Source organism: Rhinolophus sinicus, chromosome 14 (genome assembly GCF_057876585.1).
Source record: "Rhinolophus sinicus isolate RSI-liver-muscle chromosome 14, RSI-T2T, whole genome shotgun sequence".
In the NCBI taxonomy this organism is placed as follows: Eukaryota; Metazoa; Chordata; class Mammalia; order Chiroptera; family Rhinolophidae; genus Rhinolophus; species Rhinolophus sinicus.
In genome coordinates this window covers 51,372,813-51,395,810 of record NC_142514.1, presented here as the reverse complement: position 1 = coordinate 51,395,810, position 22,998 = coordinate 51,372,813, and the positions used below count along the sequence as shown (strand labels likewise).

Genomic DNA, 22,998 nt, shown 5'->3' with positions numbered 1-22,998 from the left:
TGCATTTTTTTCGCTTTTATATTTCTTGGGCTAATTCTGCATTTTTTTGCTTTTATATTTCTTCCAAAATGAAGATAGTATAAATGTTACTGAGTTATCTTGATTTTCTGAAGTAGAATAGTCATTTATTTTAAAGAACACCTATGTCAAGAATTGATGGAATAAGTAGTTTTAATCTGCCATTATTTCTGGTGCTTTAGTCTGTGGAAAGTTTTTTTTTCCTACTTCCGACTTAACAGCCATTTGATAGACACACTTTAGGTTTGCACTTTTATTAAGAAAATAATTAGTCAGTCTGGATGAGAACATTCTCCTGATTTTATGTCAGTGACATCCGTCACTACTAGAGACAGCTGTATTGTATTGTTGCACTGGTATTACGAGATAAAGGGGTATGCTTTGTGAGTTAAAGGATTAATGTTGTATTAAGTAAAAAATTCAATAAAAAAGTGACTAAAACTAAACAATATTTTATTCAGCTATCAGTTTAGCTTTAAGTTAAAGAAGAATTTTTCTAGTCATATTTCCATAACCCCTTATCTGTTTTATTTTTGAGAACAAATTTAATAAATAGAAAAAGTTTTAAAAATATCTATGAATTAAGTAAAACTAAGATTAACTGATTAAAAATGCATTGTCCTGGTTGTTCAGATTCACAAAATAAATATTTGAAATGGATCATTAAATATTAGAGGAAATTATTTCATTGATGTCCTGAAATCCTTCTTCCTGATTCAGGGACTATTACTAAGTACATGGAACTGCCTCTGAAGGGTTCCATTTTCACAAAATTTTTGACTTCCTACAGGACATGTGCTCTTACATTGGGAATTAATTTTTGTTTAACAAGTAAGTCTTTATGTATATACAACCTTCTCGCTCTTATATCAATAATTTGTCATTATGGGGGCACTGAATTTAATTGGATATATTCATTCTTATTTCTCTAGTATAGCAAAAAAAAAAACATGACTGCATTGATTTACTGGAAAAGGTAACATGATAATTAATCAATAAGCTATGTTTTAAAAGAGTACATTTAATTCATTTGAATAACTACTGATACTGGTCACATAAAAAGAGTGTAACTTGAAATTCTCAAGACTAGATTTCAGCCTTTAGCTTACAATGCCTGTAATTGTTCTTTGGATTGTTCTACATATTTGAACATGTACAACCTCCAACAGTGTATTTTTATCCTGTTCTAACACCATAACTATTGTTTATGCCATAAAGACCATGTTGAGACCAGTCTAGTAGAGACAGAGGCATATATGTGTTAGGCAGGGGAGGTCTTAAAGTAGTCACTAAATATAAGCATCAGAAATTTCAAAAAGCCTCCAGTGGGTGTTTGATAAATGACTAATAATGTCATCAGTAATTGATCTTTAACCACAAAAGTCACATAAGATAATTTTCACCAACCTACCTCTCTTATTCTTAACCCCTCCTAACCTGAAGGGATATTTGTGACTGTGGGTATGCTCACGTCTTTGTGTGACTGGAACTGTTGCTTAAAACTCTTGTTTTCAAAGGAAGAGTGAAATTAAGGAGTGGGTACTTACTATTTACACAAATAATCAGTTCCAGATTATTTCTGGATATCGAAACTCTAAGGATAGTAGGGTTGCATTACGGTAGCTCTAGAGAGGCATTTCAGAGTCCTGCAGGTGATAGAGGTTCTTTTTTTATTTGTGCACATTTACTATCTTCCCATGGTTCTGCTCTCCTTTTTAAGCTTTCATCCCCTGAAAAAATGGCTTTTGGTCAAGAGAAAAACTCTGGATATATTTGTGTAAGAAATATTTCTCTGGGGGCAACAGAGTGTGCTAAAACTTTTTTTTCATAATTAAAAAATTTCTAATTGTATGCTTTCATCGATCTACCCAATCATTGGCTCATTTCTCGTTTTTTTTTGGGCAGAGCTCACTGACAGCAAATACATTTAACTACTATTTCTTCTCAAAGTTCAGCAGCCTCCGGAGAATATGCCCGTACCACAGATATCAATGTAGCCTTTATGTTCCTCAGCATAGTGTGCTAAGGGACACCAACATGAGTGGGGGAGATGGGAAGAGGATGAAGGCAGAAAGGAGAAACTCAACCCACCAACTGACTCAGAAAGATGTCTTTTCCTAGTGTTTAGAAAAATGTTTGGAGTTCAAAATGACTCTACTTAAAGGATTCCAATCTGTTTTTGAAGTTTGGTGATGGCCCAGTCTACCAGAAGAAACATTTACTCTAACCAGGGCAAAATTTGCTCCTATCAGAGGGGAAAAGTGAGGCGTGGGAAAAGCGGGAGCCAGGATAGTGCTTGGCATTACTCATAATGATAGAGAAGATTGTTCTCATTTGCTTATGGACTGAGGAAGTCAAAGCATTACTCCTGGGGGTTCTTCTGTTAATAAGGTATTTTGCTTTGGAGGGGAAAAAATACAGGGTCTCAGGCAAAACTTAACTACCTGACACATTTCCTCTGTACAAATGGAGAGTTCAGCCGCAGTATTGACAATCACTAAAGTTTCAGAATTATTTTTTGATTCAATTTTACTTTAAACTAGAGCAGATATTCTTGACTTTGATGCTATTGATGGAAATAAGAAACACTTCTATTTCTCTGTCTGTTATCTCTTGTATGTAAGGTTTACCCAGTTGATTTTCCTATCTGCTTCTTCCATATCTAGACTTGCTCAATTAATTATAGCTTCAAGATTTACTCTACTTTCTGCCATCCTGACGTTTTTCAATATTTAAATATTCATCTCTTTTTCTTATCCATTCCAGACTTTCCTCTATTTCTCTGTGAGCTACATCCGCCCTTCCCTTTGCCTTTGACATAAATGATTCCAATAGTACTTACAGCCCAGTCTCAGTTAAATTACAAAACCCAAGAATCGCAGTTATTTTTATTTTAGTTCCACATATAGTGTTGATATTTGTTTTTAATGGCAAAAGGTTTGAAGGAAATTATTTTTCTCTGACTAAAACTTAGTGATTCTATATTTTAGATAAGATTTTTATAGCATGACAATAAAATGTTTCTGTTTAAATCACTAAATGTATAAGTTGATTTTTCTTATGTTGTACTTTTAAACATTTACTTGTCATTTAAAAATGACATCAGTTTATTACTATGCTCAGAAAATTTCTACCATAGCCTGACTTTTTTTACCAAGTGAAAAATCATCAGAAAAAGTCGAGAACCATATGACTTCACTCATATGTGGGATATAAAACTGAAGGCAACAAAGGAACAAGACAAACAAGTAAAGAAACAAAAACTCATAGACACAGACAACAGTTTAGTGGTTACCAGAGGGTAAGGTAGGGGGGATGGTAGAAGAGGGTAAAGAGGATCAAATATATGGTGATGGAAGGAGAACTGACTCTGGGTGGTGAGCACACAGTGTGGTATATAGATGATGTATTATAGAAATGTACACTTGAAACCTGTGTAATTTTACTAACCATAGTCACACCAATAAATTTAATTTAAAAAAAGTGGAAAAAAAGCAACAACAAAAAATCAATTCCAGTAGTTATTCGATTCAGCTGTTTTAAAACACAAATGATGGCTTGGTCATATGGTCAATGAAAAAGCAACTTAAAATTTTCAAAAGATATCTTCGACCTTATCTTACTAAATATGTACAAAAGAAACAGGAAAATGCATTATACTCAGAAACATGAAGGACACTTTCTGAGAGAACCAAGATGGTGGCATAGATACACATTGCACTTGCCCCAACCCGGGAATACATCAAAATTACAACCAATTTACAGTACAGTCAACCTGGAGAACCATCTGAGGTCTGGCTGAACAGAAGTTTTATCACCAAGGAAATAAAAAAGAAGCCACATCAAGACTGGTAGGAGTGGCAGAGACACAAAACTGGCCGACCCCAAACCTCCGCGTGGCTCATGATAACTGGGAGGGATATCTTGGCCACAGAGGTTGCCCACAGAGAAGCAAGCAAGTCCAGCTAAAGAAGTTAATCACCGTCAAACCAGTATTGCAAGGAATATTAGAGGGACTTCTTTAAGACAAAAAAAAAAAAAAAGAAAAGATGAAAAATGGGAATAATAAAGTGGCAATAACTACATATCTATCGACAATTACTTTACATGTAAATGGATTAAATGTGCCAATCACAAACATAGGGTGGTTGAATGGATAAGAAAACAAAACCCTTACATATGCTGCCTACAAGAGGCTCACTTCAGATTGAAAGACATACACAGATGGAAAGTAAAGGGATGGAAAAAGTTATTTCATGAAAATGGGAAAAAAGAAAGCTGGGGTAGCAATACTCATACCAGACAAAATAGACTTTAAAACAAAAGATGAAGAAGAACCCTGTAATCACACTTCTTGGTATTTATCTGAAGAAACCCAAAACGCTACTTCAAGAGGATGTATGAATTCATATGTTTGTTGCCTCACTGTCTACAATGGCCAAGATGTGGAGACAGCCTAGGTGTCCATCAATGGAAGAATGGATAAAGAGGAGGTGGTACATATATACAATGAAATATTGCTTGGCCTTGGAAGGGAATGGGTTCTTGCCATCTGCAGCAGCATGGATGGACCTGGAGGGTATTGTGCTGAGTGTAGTATGTCAGACAGTATAAGACAGATGCAATGTGATTTCACTTATATGTGGAATCTAAAGAACAAAATAAACAAACAAACAAAACAGAAACACACTCAATGAAAATTTTGATGGTTGCAAGATAGGAGGGGTTTTGGGGGGGTGGGTGAAAAATGGGAAGGGATTAAGAAGTACAAATTGGTTGTTACACAGTAGTCATGGGGATGTAAAGTAAAGCACAGGGAATATAGTCAATAATATGGGAATAGCTATGTATATTGCCAGACTAGTCAGACTAGTCAGGGGGATCACTTCTTAAATTATATAAATGTCTAACCACTATGCTGTACCCTGAAATTAATATAAAATAATTGACTGTAATAATTAACTATAATTGCAAAATTAAAAAAGAGAGGAAAAAGGTGAAGGGGAATAAGAGGTTCAAGTTTCCAGGTATAAAATAAGTAAGTCATGGCGATGGAATGTATGGCACAGGGAATATAGTCAATAATATTGTGACAGTGTAGTACGGTGTCAGATGGTTGCTGGACTTACGCTGATCACTCCTTTTGGTATATAAATGTTGAGTAACTATTGTGTACACTTGAAACTGATACAATGTTGCATGTTAGCTATATTTTTAAATAAAAATCTTAAAAAAAATATGACAAATGCCAAAATTAAAATAAGGAATAAATATTTCTTCCAAGAAACAATAAAATTAAAAAAGAAATATTTCATATGGTCTGAAAAAGCAACATTTCCAATTTTGGAGCCTGCAGAAGACAGGATAAAAAGAATATAAAAATGACCGAAAAAACACATGTAATTTCTTTTAGTTTCTCCTAATGAGTTCCTGGGTATGCCTCAGAGATGACGAGCAACTTGCAATCCTAAAACCCTTATTGGCTGAGGTGACATTATAGATGTGAGAAAATCATGGGCAAATTCAGCCTAAGGGGCAAGTTTGCGAGCTAAGACTAAATTAACTGCATTTTTCACACTTTCTCTTCAGCTGTGTCCATCCTGATGTTGACCGTTGACACCCATCTTTATTACTCTAGCTGCCAACTCATTATACATTTAACCTAGAATAATAGACATGGGGAAGGAAGAGTCATGCTAAGGAGTCAGTGATAAAAGAGACCTTTGAACATCTAGTTGCTACATATTAATTTTTTTTTCAGATTTAATATCACTAGGGATTTAAAGTCTCTTAGTTACCCTTTCCAGAAGGGAAATGTTTTAAGTTTAATTTGTTGTAATCAGTCACTTTAGCTTTTTTGCTGCAATGTTTTTCTGCTCTAACATTTTAACATATCCTTACAGTATTATCCTTCAATTTTAAATCTCTTCAGAGATAGTTAACCTATTTAAGACTCCCCATACTTTTAAAAGAGTGTCATTTCAGAATTAGGGAAAAACAGCTTTGTCACTCCTATAGAGGATTCTATGAAATTAGAGTATCATGTCTGACTTTAAAATGAAAATTGTCTTCATTTATATCTTACACTATGACCTTCATACAATTTTCTTTTACATACAGGGGAGTAATCTAAAATATTTAGTCACCCATGTGATTTGGCAAGTAACCTAACTTAAACTCTGTCTCTAAATGAGAAAGCCTAAATTCAGTATTTTCTTTCACAAAGTGAATAAAAATAATACTGCTTACCTTATATGGTGGTTGTGAGGATTAGATGAAGAAATACACCAAAGCGTTTAGCACAATGCCTGGCACCACATACTATTTAATACATGGTACACAATAGTTCTTACCATGTTGACTGGGGCATAATTCAATAGAGTGTGGCAGTGAAAACAGTGATGGTATAGGACTCTAAAATACACATACTCCTTCTGAAATCACTATTGTTTTCAGTCATTGCAAGTTTGTAACAGCAATTCTCAAGTAGTACTGCCTGGAATTCAGGGGGAGATTTACAAAGCTGTGACATGGTTTTCTAGTAGTGATTCCCAGACTTTTTGAATTATTGGACACCAGAATTTGAAATTTTGGAGACTGACATAGCAAGAGACAAAGAATTTAAAACTACCACCTAGGTACTATCACACCATTAAAAAATACAATTTAACACCCTCAACAATTTGCCATGGATTAAACACTCCGGTACACAGGCCCGTGACAGATACAGGAACAAAATTCTTTCTGATAAACACTTTTTGTCTAATTTTATGTGTCTAAATCTCTGGATCCACAGCTTGGAGGGTACCCACATTTGTTCTCCTATAGTACTTGGAGAACCGCTAGTCATAGTCATGAGTATTACCAATAGTAGTTCAACTGAAGAGCTATGAGAGCCAGCACAGAGAGCCACAACTTCAATCAAAGCCTTTCTACAAGGGATTTCCACTGAATCTCTGCAGTGTCACAGTAGTTTCTGATCACAGTAGTATCACAGTGCTAGTACTACAGAGTAGTCATAGCACAGTGGCAGCATCACAATAGTATCTCTAGGCACAGAGATACAATTAAAAAAAATCTTCTGCAGAGACTTTGAGAAATAGACTAAAATGTGGTGCTGGCTACTTCTTCACCACTTATTCTCCTTTGATTCTCCATTTTATGTGTAGTTCAATTTTGAATTTTTCACTCTCATGCTGTTTGGTCTAATGACCACTCACTAAACAACAACTGGAAAAGTAACATTGACTTTAACATAGATTCACTGTAGAATAAAATAGAAACCCAATAAATAATTTCACAATTTTCATACCTATCTTGGTAAATACTGCAGACAAGGCAAATAATTCCATTATGATTTTCATTTCCTTAGGTTAATTCTCATTCAAGTAATATATAATAAAAAACTAAATTTGAATATTTAAAACATTCACTGTTCTCTCTACAGTGTTTGGTAATAGGTAGACATATCTATTTATAGGTTCTAAAATCTCAGATTTTAGGCAAAAGTGCTATAACATGGGTAGTCAGAAAATGCTTATCATGGTAGTAGGAAAAATATAAATATACTCATACAAATGAGTTTACACATGAAAGACATAATAAATTCTAAAGACATATTACATTATTTCACACTTGACAAGAAATATAAAAGGTTAATAAAGTTTTCAGATAGATTAAACAATTATTTTAGACTTTAATCCACAAATGTTTAATCAATATAGGATTGCATGGGGTTCTCAAAGCACATAGAAAACAAGCAAACGATCATCATGGTTTGTGTTGATGATATGATTAAACAGAATATTATGGACTCTGACAATAGATTTCATGTAAAATGGTTTTGTGGATGGATAATGTAAACACCTGTTAGTTCCATTTAGAGTAATAAATGAATAAGGCTTTCCTTTTATGAGAAAATTATAGTAGCCCTTTGCAACTATGTAAGTGCATGCGGTTCCCTCCTTTGGTCAGGCAATCTGCCCCAGGCCTTGAGAAGTACTCCTTTAATCTCCTGCCATCACTTTCACCCTCTCCTCTTTCCTTATACGGAAACAGATTTCCCTCCTTTCCTGTCTGAGATTTACAACTTCCTCTTCACTAATGGCTTCTTCTCATCAGCCATTAAATATGATCAGGTGTCTGCCATCTTACATATTTCTTCTGTCTTCCTTACAGTCCCTTCTAGACTCCATCATAATTATCTCTTTTCGTGCTAATGGAAACTCCTTCCTTGAGTTTTCTAGGTTTCTGTCTCTATTTACTCTGTAAAGAGAAGAACCAATTTTAGGATAAAGCCAACAGTATGAATGAAAGAGTGGGGAGGGAAAAACCTTAAGTATTTAAAATAATATAATTGAAGACAAAGACTGAGCCTTAGCCTACATGCTGACTGCTTCTTATGTTAATTAAATATTTTCTTAATGTTCAAGGCTGTTTCCCTTGTACTTTCTATAATTTGCAATGGAAACAACCCTACCGATAAAATCTTTGGTTATTCCTTCTCTTTCTTTTTGCTAGGAACACTTTTGAAATGTTGGTATTCTATGGAGTTTTGTGTCACCCATCTGTCTCACTCACATCTCAATTATAACATATGTTTTGGTGATTACTAAAGATAACTCAAATCAACATATTAAAACTTAACTCCCCTCCTGCTTCCACTTCCACCTATTACTCTTTTCGTATTTCAAATCTCCTTGCAGATCACCACTCACTTGTCCAAATCAGAAACATGGGTATCAATCTTGAGATTGTTATCTATCTCCTATGTGCTATGTCCAGCAAATTACAAGATCATGTTGGCTCTACCTTTTAAGAATATTTTGAATCTATCCATTTTTCTCCACCACCTGTTGCTTCTATCTATATTCCCCTGGATTACAACAGAAGTTTCTTAACTGGTTCAATTGCCTCCAGTTTTTCTCCTCTCCAATTCATTCTCTTGAAAGCTATCAGAGGGCTCTTTAAATGAAAGATTAATCTTGTCTTCCCCCTGTTGAAAATGCTTCAATGTTCCCCTTCCCATTCCTTCTGAGTACAGCCTAGCATGATCTGGCTTCTGCTTATCCCTCCAGCCTTATTTTACGCCACTCTTTATTCTCAACTTCCTTTAATTTCTTTACTAAACAGGTGCCCTTTTCAGGTGCTCTAATAGCTCTGTACCCCATCTTCACAGCACTAATCACACTATATTATATTTATCTTCAGGGCTGGATATTGCTTACTACGCAGATTAACAAATCAGGGTGTTAATTATTTTGGGTAAATAATTTGCATTTATCGATCTAGCTATCATCTATCAATCTATCTATCTATCATCTATCTACCTATCATCTATCTATCTACATGTATGTATTTTAAGAAGTGCTGCAGCCATCATCAAGGTTACAAAGAAATCATCACCTAGGTTACGAAGAAAGTATGTGATTATGTAGTATGTATGTAAGTTATGAAGCACAATTAGAAAATAAACATTCCTGACATGAAGAACTAGACTGTAAGAACCACAATTCCACTGAAGAAAGAGAACAGTACCAATAATACCAGCTTCCTCCCTCATCCTAACCCAGTCTCCTCTTTAGAGATAACCATAATCCTAAATTTTATGTTAACCTTTCCCTTATAAAAATAGTTTTCTCACTCATGTACTTATGCCTACATAACATAGTTTTAGTTTTGCTTCTTTTTGAGGTTTATAAATATGGTATTTTTGATGTGTAGTAGCTTCTGAAATTTGTTTTTCACTAAAATTATGTTTCTAAAGTTTATATACATTATCATAATTACAGTTAACTAATTTTTCATTGCTGTAAAATATTCCTTTGTGGGAATAACAGAATTTATGTACATGCTTTCCTGGTGATAGGCTTTGGGTTTTTCCAGTTTTCTACTATTATAAACATTATAAGTATCTTGTATGACATATACAGGCATTTTTCTAGAATAATATCTTGGGGGAATTGTTGACAGGTAGGATATGTGCATATTTAACTTTATAATTTGTGTTTGAGCTTTTTATTCCCACAAGAAGTATTACAGAGTTTCCATTGCTCTTACACTTGCGAATAACTTATATTATTCAGACTTAATTTTCCCAAGTCTAGTAGGTGTAAAATAGCATCTTTTCTGCATTTCCCTGATTAACAGATTCAGTTTTTAAAATGTTTAGTCGTCTGATTCCACTTGTATTTTACGCATCCTCCTCCCCCCTTTTTTGGGTATTGTGTTATATGTCTTTTCTTATTGATTTGTAGGAATTTTAAACAATAGATTCTGGAATACTAGTCTCTTGTCCCTCATATATTTCGCAATTATCTTCTCCCAGAGTCTTTTTTACTCTATTTCTGGTGACTTAACATGTAGTATTATAATTACCTACTTATCACTCAGCCTACCTCACTAGACTAAAGGGGCCTCGAGATAGGACACTGTATCTTTTCATTGTTGTTCCCCAGTATCTAGCAAGTGCTGCTGCTTGCTCACTATGTGTTTATTGAATAAATGATTGGATGAATGAATGGCTACAGCTGTAGAAATGGTGAATCAATCTTTTTACAGCCAAATTTCATTTCATGCAAATTGGCTACTCCATGATGCTGAAGCCAAGGGAGTCAGAAATATATGTTACACATTTTTCTGTATTTGCACTTCAAAGATGGGTGTCAGGCATGAGTAACAGGTGCAGAGAGATGGCAGAATGTTGTTTATACAAATTTATTACCAGCTCTGAACATTTGGCAATATTCATTTTTCTTTCTTTTCCATGCACTTATAATGAACTAAGCTGCCTATAGTGGGATAATATTTAGCCTGAATTTATCACAAAGTTAGAAATGATGTTAAGACATAAGATATGGATTACATGTTACAATGGATGTGCAAGGTTCATGGTTGGTGTCATTAACTTAAAATTGGTTACCTTTTTAGTAATGGTGTCCGGAGGTACATCCCGCCTCCCAAGAGGATAAGGATTCCACTGGCCACTAGGAGATACATCTTCTTGTCCATTGTCTAAAATGTTGCTTTGCTGGGACGGGGTCTATTGTAAAAATGGTATGGCATTCTTTAGTGATGTAATATAAGTTTATCGTAGGTTTCTGAAAAGAGTCTCTAAGATTATGGTAAAATTAATTTTGTTTAATTGTAGAAAAAAGTATATCCTGAACTGGAAGTATTATTATATAGAAGTATTATTATATACTATTTACTTGGTAAAAAATTCTAAATTGACAGCTTTTTGGAAGCAGTGAGAAATTCAATCAAAATAACAATCAGAGTTATGTACTGCATTTTAAAGAAAAGTTTAGATTAGTTACAGTAGCTGAATAGAAATAATCAGAATAAAATTAACCAATTGTTAAAAACCACAACACTTAAAACTTGCTGAATTTGTTTCTTTCTTACCATTTAGAGTATAAATTGAAACCATATGATGTACTTCCATATTCCAACCATAATCTAAAACAAATTTTATAAGGCTGTACTGATGCTGGGAGCATATAACTTGCGCTAATCAAAAATGTTAACACTAGCATAGTGTAAGATTCATGACATTATGACATTATCTACAGATAGCTTTGAGGAAAAATTAAAACATTAAAATATTGCTATTAGAATCACACTGTAAATAAACCATGGCTGCTTTGATTCTAAATTTATTTATATAGATCATTTGTGCATTAAATTTAAAACTATTAATATATAAGTGTATATTTTATTTTTTGCTGATTTACTGCTTATTATTTTCAGCAAATAATAATGCCCATGTCTTCATCATTATTAACATTAGATATTGGGGGGGGTTCTCCATAGTCTGACCTGAGTAATAGTAATTAATCATACACCATGGATGGATTTAATAGTGGGATATTTTTCTTGGAAAAGGAGATTAACTTTTCGCAAAGTCTTTTTTCTTCCCCTAACCTACAGGACACAGAGATACTATTTGATTTCCTGTGGGATTCTTATGTGGGTGAGATTTTATGTTTAGTGTTTCCTATTCCATTTTATGCCCATGTTTTGAAGGATCACCATAGATAAATAAAGCCAGGTTAGAGGGTATACGTGCATCTCTACTCAATGTGAGGTATTGTCCTTCAATCCTAGAATGGGAGAACTGGGCCATTCTCTTTATAACATGGCAGAGATGGGCTGCGTGCCAGGCTTCAACTAATTATATGGAGTGGTCCTAGGTGTTCTCCTTTAGAAAAAAATATGTAACCACCTGATCTGTATTCTGTATTCTGACTACATGCATTTTTAAAAAGCATTGCTTGGAACTGTTTTAAAATAGGATTGATTATGACACTAGATGAAGTTTTCCTAAGGTCTAACGGATACAGGGAAAAGTAAGGCGATAACTCAATTTTCTTCTTGTACGTTGGCCATGTGAATTCCTTTTTCATGAGCCTATCAGAACGTATGAACAAACAGAAAATAGGTATTGAATTGAAGCTAGGAATGAATTTACTTGTATCTCTTTGTACTAAATGCTTATATTAGAAAAGAAGAGGGATCTCAAATCAATAATCTAAGTTTCAATATTAAAATACTTAAAAAAGTCAAATTAAATTCGAGACAAAAGGGAAATGATAAATATAAGAAAAGAATGAAAATCAAAAGTAGATAACACACTTAAAGTTAACCAGATAACTATTCAATGCCCATCTGTCTGTTTTTAAGCATTAATTTTCTAGTCTTTACCTTTCCCAGATTATTATGTTCACACACAATTTTTCTAGATATTAAAATATGACAAATAAAATTACTTAAATTAACATAATTTTCTAGAGTAGGCATTATTAACCAGTTTTTTTTTTTTTAAATTTTAATACCTATACCGTTTTTGGCTTGGTTTCTTTGCCAGTTAATACATGTGTTAATACATACGTAAATACCTGTGTTAATACATGTGTTCATCTAGCTAGGTGTGTGCAACACAGATTTTTGAGAAGTGGCTAGAATTCAACACAGGTATCCCTTTCTTTTCTCCATATCATCCCCATCTCCATCTCTATTTCCTCCACTAAACTTGGTTCAGCTGGCCAGACATGACTTCTAGGCACAAACAGCGACTGAGGATTACAAAATTCTTTCTGGTGTCAAAAAAGGCTAAAGCCCTTGAGTTAAAATCCTAATGTCATGATGATATAGGCTCTTCATTAGTTTATAAATTAATCTCTTTCCTTTAAAAATTAGGATCAGCAACCACACTAATTTCTCTATATTATAGCCAAAGGAAACATAAACATGCAGACACATAAAAAAAAAATCTTTTACTAGACAGAAAATTAAAGATATTTCATGAAAGCAATTTTCTTTATTAATTTAAAGAATGTTTTGGCCTTTCAGCTTTTCTTAACTGAGACACCCTAAGGGTGACTTAAGTTTGCTGAAATAGAAAGACCATGAAAATAGTTTATTCATGTTTGGGAGGGGAGAACCCAAAAGAGAATTATGTGGTAGGTTCACATTCTTTCCCAAAAGGAGAATAGCTATTTACAAAAAATAGTACTTTTGATAAAGTGCTACTGAACTGTATATAAATGCAATTGCTCAGTTGTTAAAATTCTATGGCAGGTTAAAAGGAGCAACTGAAAAATGCAAAAAAATAATGAAATTATCACTATTGAAATTTATTTCAGAGAAAATAACCAAATTGAGATTGAATTATTTTTAGTGCCACATTCTAGACATTCTATTTAGATATTTTTAAAGATAAGAATGAAATCTTTTTTTCTTCACCATATATAACCAATTAAATATAAAAGACATGGAAAATCATTAGCATGCACCATTCCCTTAGCTTCTAAATTCTGTAGATCTTTAATATTTCAAAATAATAGATAAAATGATCAGTGGGATTTAGTGAAAAATAAGAAATTTTATTTGTTAAGAAATTCAGGAATGCTAGTAAAAGTTTTGCTGAATAGATGCTGGTCCCAAAGACTGCTGTGGGCATTTGTAGATTTAACATTTATGATTTGACTACTGTGAATAATCCCTGTCTATCACAAGAAATAATATCTAATTTTGCTGAGATATAAATGTGCATAATTATGTATGTCTGTCTCTATATATGTCGGTATACATATAAGCATGCATAGGAGTGTGTGCATGTATGCGTGTACATGAGTGTCCCAATGTGAGTATATGCATATGTATAGGATTCACAAATTAAGCATAAATGAGCTTGGCTGATCCAATGGCTTTGCTATTGTCTACTAATTAATGGGTGCAATGGAAGCTTGGGAAATTCACTTACTGTATTTTGTTGGAGAAATCTATGAGCATGGTATTAGACTTTGACAGTTTGCAAAGGTCTTAGGATATACCCCTTAAGAACTTCAAGGATCTATTTTGCTTGGTAATTGGCACATAGTTTACAAAGAGCATTACCATAGATTCAAAAAATGTGTTAAAAATACTCTTCCCCAAAGTATTTCCAGTGAAATTATTCTTTTTCTGCATGTCTTTGAAAAAAAAGTAGGAATCATAAAGACAAGTATATTGTAGGTTGGAGCTAACTGATTATGATTTCACGAGGTTCAGTATGAAGGTGGTAATGTAATGTCCAGATGAATTTCAAACCAGCATTTCATTGTACTGGTGAAGAAGCATCTGTATGAATAACATTATTATTTTGGAAATTTTAGCCACTGTCAGTGAAAACGTATGTGGTGTATAAGTAAAAGCATTTTTCATAATTACAAAGTTAAGGGAATCCTTTTGAGAGTAGGTAGCCAATAATAAATGCAGAAAAATCAATAGAGACTATAGGCATGAGTTGTCCCAAGGTGCCATATAAATTTTGCTTTGTTCTAAGCAGAAAAATAATGGCATCAAGTAAGTAACCCTTAGAACTAGGGTGAATAAATGCATATAAAATGTTGGTACTATTTGATTCTGAGTCATTTGCATTGGTTTAGTAAAAAGGACATTAGAAATTTTAAAATAGTTTAGATGGATATATTGCTATCTAAATTTATCTAATTCAAAAGGTGGTGCAATGAGTATCAACAGATAGTGAGACAATCTTCTTCCAGGCACATATCTATGAAAAGATTATTAATACATATGTTTCCATAATTTCAGCTTCCTTTTTCCTGAAATTATAATTTATATTAGTGTCTATTTCAATAAGCCAATAAGCAGTTGGTACTATGGTGTAATATTATCATGGTAGAAGTTAAAAAAAAAGGAACAAAATATCAATTTCTTCAGTGTAGAAGAGACCACACTCTTTGTATTGGCAGCCAGACACCTGCAGTTGGGGAGTTAGAAAAGGCCAATCAATGATTTCTTTCCCCCAGACCTCCTCGTCCCTGGGACTACAGTAGAATGGATGATTAATTTATGATTTTCTTGGGTTCACAACTTTTGGCCTTTCACTGATGCAAGGCACATTTCTTGGTGAAGGTGAGTGCTTAGGAAGTGCAAGTGGATCTGACAGAGTGCATGGTAACTACCAGCGTTTATCAAGCTCAGCTAAGAGAGCATGCGTCTGTAGCACACAGGGAATGATTTGTGTCATGGTATGTTTTATATTAATATATTTTACTTGTGTATTCTCTTCTTTATCCCATGATCTCTGGACTGTTGTGAAGATACTGTGAGATACTAATGGATATGAAAAAGCTTTATCAACTATTATGAGTTATGTTCTAAGAACATGTCAGGTTTTATAAATATTTGAGAAGGCATCATCATATAGTAGAAACAGCAGGAAGTTGGGTGCCCAGCAGTCAGATTCAAATTCTACCTGCTGCTATGCTGGATGCAGGAGTTATAATAGCAAAACAGTAAAAACGCAGGTGAGTTTCTTTTTGTGACACATGCGGTTTAGATTTCTCATCTCTACAATGGAGATAAATACTTCCTTTGAGGGTTTTTGTGAGGGTTGTGGGAAACAACATATTTAAAGTACCTCATGGAACCAGGTACATAGTAGATTCTCAGTAAATCCTAGTCTTTATTCTTCTCTCAAAATATTTATTTAGTCTACCATCAATCTGAATAATAAAAATGGTAGTTTGAACTGACATTTTACAATACAGTTGACTCTTGAACAACATGGGGATTAGGAGTGCCGACCCCTGTGAAGTAAAAAAATCCACATATAACTTTTGACTCCCCAAAAACTTAACTACGAATAACCCACTGTTGGCCAGAAGCCTTACCGATAACATAGTCAATTAACACATATTTTGTAAGTTATATGTATTATATACTGTATTCGTACATAAAGTGAACTGGAGTAAATGTTATTAAGAAAATCATAAGGAAGAGAAAATACATTTTCAGTATTTATTGAAAAAAATCCACGTATAAGTGGACCTGTGCATGTCAAACCCATGCTGTTCAAGGGTCCACTGTATTAAATTTCTCTCTGATAACATAAAATTTCAAGACAATAGCAGAGTTCAACTACAACAGAACACATCCGAAGAAGCACATGGAACCATTAATAACATCATAGAAAGTTGCCTTAAATGCTTTTTGGAGAGGCAGTAAATAAATGATAAATGAGAAAATGAATGAATGAATGAATAAATAGATAGAAAATATGAATAATTTTACAATTTACTAGCTTATTTATGTCTTTAATGTTCTGATCATAACTACTATCAATTTTGGGGAATCAGAATAAGCATCAGTAAATAGAAAAATTAAAGGAAATTGAATTTATGAAACTAATTTTGTTGTTTAATTTATTCACATTTGTTTACTATCTTAAGAGTTTTCATAAAATTACATTAGAAAGTGCAATATACTGTTTATAGTACAGAAGCCTATATTTAGTTTGTAATCCATGAAAAATGTACAATACTTAACCTGGCATGTAATAAATATGAGAACATTAGAAATATTCAAAACACATAGCAAAATTGTGGGAGTCTTGCCTTTCAGTCCACATGAATATTCAGTACACAAATACTTTATCTAAAGTACAGAGTTGTGCAATCTTCATTCAAAAATAGTTATATTCTTTAGTTTACTATAAATTTCTTTAAAAGAAAGTTGAGAAAAAAAACAAAACTAGATATGTTTTGGTCAACTAAAAAAAACAAAAACCCAAACCATAAAAAGAAACAATGTGCTGAGTCAGGACCTCAGGTCGCACAGAAAGAGCTTTTCTGTCAATTACCAAAGTGGAGGGGTGGTGGGGAGCTAGAAATCACAAAAAGGTCCCCTTTCTGGGTGCATAACTTAGAAAAAGACAGTCTCAGTGTAACAGAGGAAATACAAAAAAGCGCTCCTTTCTTCTAATTGCAAGAGGTAAAGCTTGGCAAGCAGAGTTCGTGGGAAAAGAGTCTGGATTTCCGCCCCTGAATGTTCCTTGGGGAGAGCACCACTGCACAAAAGTATGTGGCAACTCTATTTCCTGTGCTTAACTTGTACTACATGAAAACATTAATTTAGATTCCTTAGGATACTTCATTCATCCATTCTCAGACACACGAGAGTCATTTGCTATAACAACTAACTAGACATGGCCAGTATTATCATTGAGGAATTTTATGAATAAAAAGGCAGCTCCAGGATTTCCATGAGAGAATGAACAGTTTTGTCAATTTTATCTACTGAAAATGTTTGCTTATAAATTGATCTTATTCTGTATTTTAGTGGAAGTCTCATGGCTAACAAACATTTAAGGCCTGCAAAGAAATCATAAATCGATGATGCTAATCTTTATTTTCTTACGCAGCAAGACAAAAGTGCTGTAATAGGCTTTTATGACTTTGTAAAGCAAAGGAAAATAATTTTTGCCTATCTCCTTTTCTCTAGAGAAGCTTTCAGGGAAACTGAGCCTCAAGCATGGGACCAGTTAGCAATGGTCAGTGGCTCCAAGAAGGAGGCTCTGAGAGGCTGCATCTTAAGAGAGGGTGTCATGAAAAACACAGACATTTTCCAGTTAAAGCAGCTCTGCAGAAGGGATATACCTGAGCACAAAGGTGAAGGGGCAGAGACAGATTGGAATCCAGGGGAGGAAGTAAGGCCTGGAGTAATCTCAAACTGAGTCAGCACCACCCAGGGCCCACACATGATAAAATTCCTACAGTGGCGTCAGGGAAGGAGAGTTGTCCCAGATGCCTAAATGCCTCAAGTGTATAGGCCTCAAACTGATCATTTTTGCTTATAAAATCTTTTGGAGGTAATGGGATAGTTGCCCTGCCTGTGTTCCTTTTCCATCCCCTGCCTTCTTATTCTCTCTTCATGTGGATAACGAAGTATTGATGATAATTCATTTTCAGATGGAGTCTTTCAATACTTAAGTCATTCTTGGTTGCAATTTAATGTAGCTTCCGAAGAGAATCCCTTTAGGTCATCTCTGTGCCCAACTGAGAAAGGCTGAAGTGTCTCTAAATATTATAACTCTGCAATATTTCTGTTATAGGCCATCTTAGAGCTATAGTAATCGTTCATGAATCCGTTCTCTGGGTTACCTCAAACAACATCAGAAAATTAATACAGCAATACAGAGGTTCCTAAGTTCTATCTGGAGATAACTTAGACATTGAGAAAAGTGCTTCAACGTGTATTACTATTTTTCAGACACTGAATATATCTGTATTATTCTATAAAATGATGATTAAAAAGGCTAGAAGTTAGTCAACTAAGGAGCTATTCACATGATATAGTTTCAAAGGGCTCAAGCAATAACTTCCTTCCTTCTTTCTCATCTCACAGAATTTTGAAATTCCATTATTTGGGTTTAAGGGTTTGAAATCTATGAATTGTCAAGCCCCCCAGAAAAGGGGCCTATTACATTTGTGATATCTCGTGTGTGCCTCAGTGCAAATATGTTTCAAGGCCTTTTTGAAAACTGGTGTTGTTAGGGCAGAGGATAAGAGCCCTGGGCATCTGAGAGAAGATGAAGAACAGGTTCCATTCAAGTTGGAACTCCAGCGAAAAGAGTTTTGCTGATAGCTGTGTGCTGGAGCCAACTTGTATTAGCTCAGGAGAGCCATCTGTACTCAAGGCCCAGCTCAGGGTTCAGTGATATTAAGTCAGTGCTTTGAAACTGGCCGTCAAGGGAATATTTATATCACTGACACTGGCAAACACCACAGATCAGGGCCTTGTTTTTCTCCTTGGAGAGAAAGTTACCCATAACTTTCCTGCAACAGAAGACTGAGGACAGGAAAAACAACATTCAAGTGTTCTTAATTTTGTTAGTTATTTTTTAGTGGTGTTGTTCTCGTAGTTTTTCTCAAAGTGGTGAAAAGCTGTGAATATTAATGTCCCTTTGATTTTATTACTCTACTCACAGTAGGAAGCAAACAATCCAGAGTGAGGGATTGTTATTAAGACTAATTTGACAATAAAACATGAATTTTAGGTCTTTTGACCCTCAGTTTGCTGGGATGGGCATTTGTCCCATATGTTCACTAATTTTATTAGGAAAGAAGTGCCTTAGTAGGAAAGGAGGCTACTGTCATTCTATTATCCCCACTTTGCATTGCTTCTTTCAAAAAAATTACTAGGTTAATGACTATATTAATAATATAGTCATAATGACATATTGAATGAAAATGACTCATTAGTCTCCATGAAAATGTAACTAAGACAGAAGGCATTAATCAATTTAAACAAGAGAAATGTGCACTCTCAATTTTGCCTGAAAACACAAGCTGAAATGTTCCTTTGACCATGGAAATGTTTCCTCTTACAGTATATTCCTTTTCAAATGAACCTACATTTTCTTCTAAAACTATTTGAATTTGCTTCTTTTCCATTAGCCTAGGATGAGTAACAGTTTGTTAGCTAAGCCACAAACTTGTTTCTCACATTTTACTTCTGTGTAATATTTCCTGCGAAGAAAATGGGCTGAAAAAGCATTTAAAAATGTCGACTCCTTAATTTCCATTCTAATTTAGACTGGAAATTATGGAATGTCTTTTCCAAAGGAATCAACTGAAATTCAATAATAATTTCTGGCTGTGTTCTTGGAATGCATCAGCAAGAGAAGATGGGGCTATGTAAAAAAAAAAAAAAATTATATATATATATATATATATATATATATATGAAAAAAACACAAAGAATAAAAGAAAAATAAAATGAATAATAAGAAAAATGAGCCTTAAAGCAACACATAAAGCCATGTATCTGCTCAATCCAAAAAGCAAAGCTGTCAAGCAGGAACCTGATAACCAGTCTAGCTACAAATATTCATTTAGCAACTAAAAGTTCAGGCTCTACATTATTTGCCATTATGCTTTTGTGGACTCATGAGAGTCTTTAAGCCAGGTTGTATGTACAGCCTAAACACATTAAGTGAACAAACAACATTAATTGCCTTTGGTATGCTGACACATGTAGGGCAGTCCATACTTACTTTCTGAAGAGGTAGTTCTTGTAGATCAAATTTAGACTTAGTCTGCAAGTTTAAAGTCATGCTTCTGCCTGCATGCATTGCTGAAATACCTCCATAGGGCAGCATGCCAAGGTTAACTGTGTTGTGTTTGTAAGCAGCATTCTGAGTAGAGGAAATAATCATGTGACAGGATGTGAACACATGCTCAACAAACTGATCATTACATGAACATGTTTAAATTTATAACATTTAACTTTAAGCGAGCAAACAGTAATTTTCTTTTTAAAACATGCACTTGATCAGACAGAAGCATACAATAAACAGTGTTAGTTATGCACATAATGAGTACCATCGAAAACTACAGAGAAGACAAAAAGCAAAGATACATTCTGCTTTACATTTGTTGCTAACTCAAATGCATAAAAATCTATCTCTTATGTATCATGATAGTAGTGACTTTGGATAAATGTTGTTCATCTGTGGCAATCTGTTAATTAAAAAAAATTCAAACAGTGAAGTCTTAATCAAATTTTGTCAGCTGCAAATCTCATGGTCTCTTTCACATTGTGAGATCATTACATACAAAAGGCAAATCCTAGCTTCTAATTCTGCCTTAACACTAAATGCACTGCCATGTTAAAGCCAAAATCAGTCTCCTTTATTTCTCAGTCTATAGACTTAAATACAATTAAGGAGAAGAGCTGGTTAAAAAAAAAAAAAGCAACCACAAAACAACCCTCATTCAATCTGACCACTGGCTGAATGAATTTATTGATTAATTTAGGTAAAGCAGTCAAATAAGTTGTATGTGGAACCAAAGCGTCTAACATTTTTTGTTGCTTAAAAATTACATCTTAAACTGGAGGTATTTCACACTGAAGCTAGAGGGATTATGATTTGAACTATTAATGCTAGTTATCTAATATACCTACATACCTATGGAAAACGTGATGTTTTCACTGTGGCTGCCTTTCAGGAGGTACACCTAAAGTTATTCCAAGGGGCGGACATTTACTTTTTTCTACTGAACTTCATTTAAAAATTAAAACATTTTGGATGCCTGGTCATCAAATAGTTTCTATCAGTACAATCTCCACTTTCTACCTATCATGGAAATGTACTAAGTGACAGCATTTGGCCCTTTAAGTAATTCTCATATTTTTGAAGAAACAAATCTACAGAAATTAACTTAGTACACTTTTTAAAAAACTGTGTATTATTGAACATTAACAGCAGGCAGCTATTCTATTCCGAGGGCATTATTTGCCAAGTAATGATTTTCAGTATCCAAGTTTCATTTAACTCAACTGAAAGACGATTATACTCCTAATGGTGTGTTTATCTACCAATCATATTTGCTATGGATCCCTGATTTTTCATTGTCACTGTCAAAATTGAGTACACTGAACATGTCAATCTAGCACTGAAATGCTTCCTTAGGGTTTAAAATTACTCCAGGCTAGGGCTCTCTTAGCTTGTATAGAACAGTAGCAGTCTCAGACACATGGGTTCATATTTTAAATTCTCCGTGGGGCTGTAAGCCTTGAAGAGACCACAAGCATCTTTTTATTGAGGGTGGTACTATGGCGCTGCCTCTTGAAGTACCGAACGAGACCCTTAACCAACATTACACTGGGCTGTTAAACTTACGCAGTTCTGTTTTATGAGGAATGGACAAAGATCTCGCAGTTTCTAGTGTAATGATTTGATTTCCAGTGTTCAGATCGCTCAACTAAATTTCACTGGGACAGAAGCACATCAGGCGTCTGGTATAGTCTGACTTTGGACAGGATGTTAAGTACCATAGCTACATCAAAACTAGTTGTACATATAATAACTGCTTCAGAATTCATCTTGTTGAGTAGCTGGGAAGTTTTAAGTAAGATACAGCCTGAATAGCTCAGTAACTCAATTGAGAGGAGGGAAGAATGTTACTTGGAGAAAACAAGAGGAAGAACTTCCAGGATCCAATGGCTTGAAATAATGTTTCACGGTAATTTAATTGCTTAAAATTAAATGAGAAGCTAGTGAATATACCTTGAAATTACTCTGAAAAATGAAAGACAGACTGAGAAAATTACAAACAAACAAACCGGGGATACATGGAGACTAATTAAAAAGGGAGGTATTGTTACAGCAACGGAAAATACAGGAGTCATTTTTTAGTTATCTAGACCTGGGACAGGCAGGGAGGGCCTCCACACCTCTGGTGATCCAAATCCCCCTCGCCCAGGCTTATCTTTCTCCCTCCAAAGTCCTACTCCAATTAGAGGAGGCACCTATACTTTTCAGTAGCTCTGATCAAAGGAGAGGAACCTTTATCTGGGAAACCAGTAAATAAATGATGGTACCAAACATTTGGAATTTTGTCTTTTCTCTTTTATGTTATGTTTTCGCTTACTCCTCTGTTGCCTCAAATTGTTAGTCATTGTACATATGCTCTGAAAAGCTTCTTATAACCTTGCTTGACTAGTTCATCTTACCCTGTTACATATGGTCGTGTCTACACGAGGCCAGAGTTCCCAAACTGCACTGTATTATTAGGCCCCAAATATTTTCACCCTGCAAGTTATCTGTCTACATGGAGGGTGTAACTTGACGTAAGGCATGGTGACAACCGAGCAGGTGTCTCCCACTGACAGCCAGTCATGAGGCTC

At 34.5% G+C, this 22,998-nt stretch overlaps 1 protein-coding gene across 9 annotated transcripts in view; it reads right to left on the bottom strand.

Moving 5' to 3' along the window:
* Positions 1 to 22,998, bottom strand: part of LRRC7 (leucine rich repeat containing 7) — a 526,722-nt gene that overhangs the window by 61,036 nt on the left and 442,688 nt on the right. For 7 of the 9 annotated variants that reach the window (XM_088791197.1, XM_074334934.2, XM_074334932.2 and 4 more), the window contains 2 exons: positions 20,363 to 20,503; positions 10,940 to 11,059 (listed from right to left, as the gene is read on the bottom strand). The exons of 1 other annotated variant lie outside the window; for it this stretch is intronic. In XM_088791197.1, coding sequence (XP_088647323.1) covers positions 10,940 to 11,059; positions 20,363 to 20,503 — 261 coding nt within the window. The remainder of the gene's footprint in view (positions 1 to 10,939; positions 11,060 to 20,362; positions 20,504 to 22,998) is intronic. One more of the 9 variants, XM_074334936.2, reaches the window with a different exon arrangement.